We start from the raw sequence: 7,655 nt of genomic DNA on the forward strand, positions 1-7,655 counted from the left end.
TCGTTCAGATTCTCATAGTTTGGGGGTTGCCAGCGGTGTTACTAGTGATCTTTTAATATCTTCATCGTTCAGATTCTCAAAGATTGGGATGCCAGCGGTGTTACTAGTGATCTTTTAATATCTTCATCGTCCAGATTCTCAAAGTCAAAGCTTGGGTTACCAGTGATCAAAACACCGCTGATTGATCATGTCCTTGTAGGAGGCTACCTTTCTTGGGGGGAGAATCGTCAGGGTGGAGGATCGAGGAGATCAAGCAGGTCGGCATCACATCGATTTATTTCACGCAAGATTCTGGCAAGGGCAGGAGAAAATCGTGGGAAGGAAAATTAATATATTTAACAAATAAAACAAATTAATAATAGGATAAACTACACAAATAGTCCTCCAACTATAGGATATTGTTTTATTAAATCTCCCAACTATTAAAGGTTATAAATTGATCATTTGACTATAAAGTGTTATTTTCTTAAGTCACTCGACTATTAAAAGTTATAAAATGATCATCTGATTATTTATTAAAATCATCTTGTTAATGTCCAACTTAGACAACTTCAAATTTTTGTGAAAAATAACGAGTTTGGAACATAATAAATAGTCAAATATCATTAACTTTTAATAATCGAGGGATAAAACAAAGTAACATTCTATAATCGATGAATATTTTGGAACTTTTAATAGCCAAAGGACTTAATAAAATAATACCCTATAATCGAAAGACCATTTGTGTAATTTATCCTTAATAATATTATAAAATAATAAGAAATTGAGTTACAAAAATTAAAAACAAATAAAATTTAATTTGAGTCCACTAATATTGGCACAAGTGGTTTTATAACAAATAGTTGGAATTCATAAATTTAAATTTATAAGATCAAGTTTGAATTCTACCATTGTTAGTAAATCCCAATTAGTACCTTGGATTAAGGGAAACCACCCTGACCTAAAACTTTTTGTACCGAAAAAAAAATTAATTTCGAATTAAACAATGTTTTTTGAAGAGTAACCTGAGAAGAGTTGATATGTTTCTCATCCTTTTCCATCACGACTATTCTGGTTGACCGAAAACAGAATTACAAAAATAATACAAAGTAACATTTGAAAGTTACGGACTAAAACGTCCCAAACTACAAGCGGGCCTTGAAGCCGATTTATTTATGCATAATGCAAACACTATTACATACTAGAGATCTTTCACGCTAACAACCACATTAAACCCAAGATTTGCACTAAAGAAAACAAATAAGAAACACACATCAGGGAACACCAGTCTTATTTTCATATCATATCTTAAGATGTCAGCAATTTCATCATTTCTGAGCCTGCAATGAGATATAAATACGGTAGTCAGCAACATTTTTGAAGTAGCAATTCATGGAAATAATATTACTAGTAATCTTAAGGGTGTCAAAGGTACCAAGAAGTGCTGCTTGTAAAATTCGACTAACTGTTTTGGATCAGTTGTCTTTGTCTGTTTATACGCATCGATCTTGTTCAGCTCCTAGATAGTCAAGAACGAAAATTAAGAAACAATCGTTGCGGTAGAATATATATCAGGTTAGTACTTAGCCTATCGATCTGAATGTTTCAAGATAGGATCAATCTGAATGTTTCGAGATAGGACCATGATTGTGCAACTGATGCAGTTGTGATGGAAGATAAGAAGAAAGAAAATGCCACCTAAAAAGCCGAGGAGCCTAATTCGACATGAACAATAACTTAAACAAAACAACAATCAATTCAAAAATCAAAACAGTATGTTAACGTCGAAGATGTCTGCATGTCTTCAGCAGTGGAGAAACTATGAATGTGTATGCCATTTTTATTTTGAAGTTTTAGATAGGCTAGAAAAAAGTTTATACCAGAACTAGGAGCATATTGTTTCAAAAAAAAAAGTGCACATATGCATGATGCATGCATGTAGTTTTTAGATTATACCTCAATCCATGCTGCTAGTTTAGGCCGGCCAGCTGTAATGTCATACTTAAACACCTCAGATAAGAAGATCTGGAATCTTTCAACGAAAGGAATGTACGCAATATCTGCCTGAAAATGACAATTTGTTCATGTATCTTAACAGAAAAATGATACGCAATGATACAGCCAAAGCTATAATTTATAACAATTTGTTTCCTTAACTTCCCATTTTCCAAGTATCTACGTCGACCTATGCCCAGATTTAGCCTTGGAGTGAAGAAATGATCCTTCAAATATTATGATTTTTATCATACATATGCATATCAGACATTCACTCCTTAGTCCATAGTAAAAACTATAGATGTCTTCTGAGAGATTATAAGTAAAAGCACTGTAACTTAACTAAGGAACAATGACAACAGACTGCAGCACTAGGGAAAGCCAACTTACCAGACTAAAGTCCTGGCCAAGGAGGAACGGGCCATCATATTTTTTAAGAGCATCTTCTAAGTGATCAAAAGCAGCACCTGAAGCAAGTCCCAAGTCTCAGTAAGTTCGTATTGAATTATATACAAATACACGATAAAACCGACAAAATAGATGCATCTTTCAGACTAACCAGCTTCTTTTGTTGGGTCTCCTTTAAATGAAGTAAAAATTGTTCCAACAAATTTGTCAACATATGACAACTCCTCCTCCAAGAACTTCTTCTTCTCAGGATCCTAAGACATTCTCAAAAGATTACTATGGTTAATATAGGTGGAAAGTAAACCTTCATCGAAAGCAGCAAAAGTTCAGCCGGTCATACATTAGGTGAAAGAGAAGGTCCTTCAAAGTTGCTATCAACATATTTAATCAGATCAATACTCTCCCCAATGACTTTACCATTATGTTCCAAGGATGGCACCTGAGGATGAAATTAGTTACATAGTAGGAGAAAAGGTTTCATAGAGCTGAAACAATGGTGATCCCAAAGTGAAAGGAAATGCATGCAATTTTATAATATAAAATAAGTCCAAGCACTAAAACATTCCAATAAGTAGACAAAATAATGAGATCAGGTTACCATGGATCTTAAAGCATGCATGAATTTTTTATTGACAAAATTATCCATGGACAAAATCAAATAGATCTCCCCACGGATGGACCGGAGGGGACGGCTGGTGGTTGGCGGGGCAGTCGCCCTCATGAAACTTTCAAATTCTTATATAATTTAGATATTATATGCTTTGTATTTTTTATTGATAATTTGGTTTTGCTACTAAAATTTTATAAGTTCATGTGTCAACAAATGTTCATTATTGAGAAAGCCTAATAATATGCCTTGTCTCACCTTGTTTGCAGGGTAAACTTTTTCCTTGTACCAAGAAGGCCTATTAGAAAGGTCAAAAGGAACCAATTTAATCTTGTCTTGCAACCCCTGCAACCCAAACAATTATTTACATTAAAAATAGTTGGAAAAAAGTACTAACAATTCCATGCACTAAGGCTTTACAAAAGTCGAAACAAAATCAAGTAAACAACCTTATAATTCCTGGTGATCCAAACACGCTGTGCAAAAGGGCAAGTATAAGCAGTATACAACCTTTAAAAGATGGAAAAGGAAAAGAGATCAACTTTGGCAATAAACACAAGTGAAAAAAAGCATAGCATGAAAAGATCAATGAAAAGAAAACCCAGAAAAGAAAGAGTGAAACCTGGTAGTTCCATCGAAGAGCGGGGGTTGCTCAGCGGTGGCGCCCAATGGAGGAGGCAGGGACTCTACAGTTCTAAAATTACAAAACAATGACAAAAGTATGTGATTTTCAGAGACACCCAGATGCCGAAATCTAGAAAATTGAGAAGATGATTCAAGATTCTTACCCGGTTGCCATTGCTAAAGGGTAATTCTGGAGAATTCAGCTTCCAAAGCTTGGCTTTTATAATTGGGATTACTTTTGAATTTGGATCACAATTGTGTCCACATGCAAAATGAAAACGAAAACGAAAATGAAAATGCTTTCCTTCGTATGAGAGTCAGCAGTGACGAAATTGAGTGTTTAGGTAGGTGGAAAGATCCAGAGGAACTGATTCATTATGTAAAAGCTAGGGGGAATTTTCTTCTCTTTCAAGGTAAATCTTAAAATGATAAGAAAGAGAAAACAAAATACTTGTAACATTATTATAGACTAATTTTCATTTTATATCATTTATACAATTTATCAACTAGATGAATTAGTTGTTGGTTTCGATTTTTTTTTATATTTTTAATGATTTTTTGGATTTTAGTTTTTCTTTTAAAATTAATTAAAAATAGAATATAATTTAAGAAAAAGTATAAATTATAAATATAAATTCAAAAAATTTATAGTATAGTTTTTTTATTATTAAATTGAAGTGATTACAAGATAATATATATTCTAAAGATTCTAAATCATTTGACAATGAACGCTCAAACAGCTCTACAGACACTAGTTCTTAAATCCGAAATCTCTAGGAACAACAACCATTTCAAAATTATAAAAAAAAAATTTGAGGTAATTTATAATTTTTATTGTATTTGATATAATATATATATATATATATATATATATATATATATATAAATTGGAATCAATCATACTATAATAAATAATTACAATAAAATTTGTATAGAAATTAGAATATCTCGACTCGACTCAAAACAATTTCAATCTAAATTTGAGTCATAAAATATGACTCGTTAACTCGAATAACTTGAAAATTTTTAATCTACTCGACTCCGCACGATGGAATGCTCACCCTTAGTTCAAACAGCTACATCTAAGTGTGTGTATGTGTTTCAATAACTAATTTTTTTTAAATAGATATTATCTTATAATCACTCTATATTAATAAAAAAATAATCAATGATCGTAAGTGCAAGGATAAGAGAATTTTATGCAATAGCCTAATTGTTAGGTGTCCAATTTTAGTTATATTTAATATTAAAATAGTATTTTAATAAATATATTATTAATTATTTTGATATTATAAGATTAAATGTGTAACATTCTAAATCTAATTTATAACAACGATAAATTTACAATGCGAGATTTGAGCGACGCAACATTTAGACCATAATTTTTTTTTAAACAAATAAACATGGATACATATGTTCTTTAAAAGATCGGTAGAAAACTTTAAATAAGTAGTGCTAGAATCCCTTGCTGACGGTGTTCCATTGAATCAAGCAAACCTACTAACTTCAGTAGAGAAAACAATCAACCACTGAACTTTATAACCTTAATAATACACATTTATTCTATAATTCATAAAAGTGATAAATATATACAAGTAAGCAAATATATATTTAATGTATGATATGACAGCATTTTTACCAAAATATTATAATATTACATGTTAGGTATCGTTTTTCTAAATTTTAGTGATTTAGCATCCTTTTTTACATAGTGAGTTTAGGTGGACCGAAAGCGCATCCCCTAAAGCATGTCTTCCAGGAGAAATGTTGACATGACACCACGTAGGAAGGCGCGTTTCAAGAGGCACACTTTCTAGGGTTTTCTTGTCACATCAGATTCCCTAAAACATTTTAAAAAAATTAAAAATTATTAAATACTTATTTTTAATTATCAGTTCAAAAAATTTATGTAACACAAATTAAAAATATTTCTTTGACATATAAATATATTAGTTATTGAATATGATTAATTATATCTATAATTTAAGTTGAATCTAATATAAAAATATGAAGAAAACAAATATTGTGTTGTGCCATGATGTGATGTTTATATAGAAATTTATCAATAAACAAAATAAAAAAGTATTAGATACTAAATTAACTTTTAAAACTGATATATATCAATTAGAAAGTCGTTTGTAATCTTTTTAACATAATAAGTAGATGTTTATGTTGAAAGTTTTGTTTGTTTGCAACTTTCATTTTGATTTTGAATGGGCATGGCAAATTATTGATTTCCTCAAGTTACCCCAAGACTTATTTTACTTATTTCAAAGAAGCCCCACCTACATGACAAATCCTCGAGTTCTTCTTCAGTCACCCAACAACAGGTGATGTACAAGTAATTAACAATATATTAAATTGTTTTACTCATGGATAATAGTTAGTGTCATTATCGAAGTGCAAATATGCAATGACTTTTTGATCGTGATAGAAATTGAAAGCCCGCAAGTCAATCGTCTTGCCAATGAAAAGTTGAAGCCAAGACAATTTAAGATATTAGCACACAAATTAGACAAATGGTGGAAAAAAATATGAAAGTGTTGACGAAAACGTGTAAAGAAAACGAAAGAACACGAGAATTTTACGAGGTTCGGCAATGTGCTTACGTCCTCGGTGCCTAGGCGGCGCTAGAATTTTATTCAATGATATTTTAGGTCTAGGTTACATCTCTATTTATAATAGAAAACCCTGGTACATAATTACAAAATCAACCCTGTACCGTACCGCGGGGGCTACGCCCCCGCACCCCCAACCCACATAATTTGTAACCCCACAACGAGACTTTCTTTGTAAGGACAGTTGATGTTCACTTCGCTCACTCCATCTCCTGTCCTCTTTACTGGTATATTTATGAGCCATACCTAACAAATCTCCACCTTGGCGAATATCCTGCCCCTTGGAAACTTCAATGTGGGTTGGGTTACCTTGCTTCTTTAACAACTCGAAACATTCAACAAGTCCAAGCAATGCTTGAACTTGTCTGTCGTAACTGGCTTGGTGAACATATCAGCGGCATTCTCATCAGTATGTACCTTCTGAAACAAAACCTCTCCAGATGCAACCAACTCTCTGATCTTGTGGAACCTTACATCAATATGTTTAGTTCTAGCACGATACACCTGATTCTTAGCCAAGTGAATAGCACTTTGATTATCACAAAGCAACTGAACTCCACCTTGTTGAACACCCAACTCCTTCACTAACCAGTAAGCCATAAAGCTTCTTTTGCAGCTTCAGCGCTGCCATGTATTCAGCTTCAGTTGTAGATAGTGCCACGACAGATTGAACAGTAGACTTCCAACAATAGGCCCTCCACCAAGAGTAAACACATACCCTGTCGTAGATCTTCTATTATCCAAGTCACCTGCATAATCTGAATCCACATATCCTACAACCAAAGGATTATCCCGCTGACTCCCAAAAACAATTCCATGTCCCACAGTACCCTTAAGTACCGAAAGATCCACTTGACTGCATCCCAATGTTGCTTACCAGGTTTAGACATGTACTTACAAACTTGACTAACAGCATGAGCTAAATCAGACGAGTACATACCATCGCATACATTAAGCAGCCACAGCATTAGAATACGGAACCTTTGCCATATTTCAGCTTCCTTATCTGTCTTAGGGCACTGTTCTGATGAGAGCTTAAAGTGATTCGCCAATGGAGTGCTAACTGGTTTCGCGCTGCTCATCGCAAACCTTTCTAGCATTTTCTCAATAACCCCGTTGAGATAGCCGCAGTTTCCTTGAGTCTCTGTCCCTGCAAATTTCCATTCCAAGAATTTCTTGCAGCACCTAAATCTTTCATATCAATTCCTGACTCAATAAAGTTTTCAAACCGATAACATCATCCATTTCTTCGCAGCAATCAACATATCATCAACATAAAAGAACATCATCAGGCTCTTAACATAGACACAACATCATACTCACATCGGTTGTAGCCAATCTTGATCATATAGGAGTCAAACCGTTTATACCACTGTCTCGGAGACTGTTTAACCCGTACAAATTTCTTCAATCTGCAAACTAAA

The 7,655-nt window shown here is 33.3% G+C and overlaps 1 protein-coding gene across 1 annotated transcript; it reads right to left on the reverse strand.

The window, feature by feature from the left end:
* Positions 1-1,117: 1,117 nt before the first annotated feature.
* On the reverse strand, positions 1,118-3,881 carry LOC120153046 (glutathione S-transferase L3-like). The gene is made up of 10 exons (XM_039165068.1): positions 3,778-3,881; positions 3,612-3,683; positions 3,439-3,499; positions 3,248-3,334; positions 2,723-2,821; positions 2,534-2,636; positions 2,365-2,441; positions 1,936-2,043; positions 1,415-1,498; positions 1,118-1,319 (listed from the first exon to the last, which is right to left on the reverse strand). The coding sequence occupies exons 1-10, from the start codon at positions 3,786-3,788 to the stop codon at positions 1,308-1,310; spliced, it is 714 nt and encodes a 237-aa protein (XP_039020999.1). The 5' UTR covers positions 3,789-3,881; the 3' UTR covers positions 1,118-1,307.
* Positions 3,882-7,655: the final 3,774 nt, after the last annotated feature.

This window comes from Hibiscus syriacus, unplaced genomic scaffold (assembly GCF_006381635.1).
Source record: "Hibiscus syriacus cultivar Baekdansim isolate YM2019G1 unplaced genomic scaffold, ASM638163v2 tig00002840_pilon, whole genome shotgun sequence".
Taxonomy (NCBI): Eukaryota; Viridiplantae; Streptophyta; class Magnoliopsida; order Malvales; family Malvaceae; genus Hibiscus; species Hibiscus syriacus.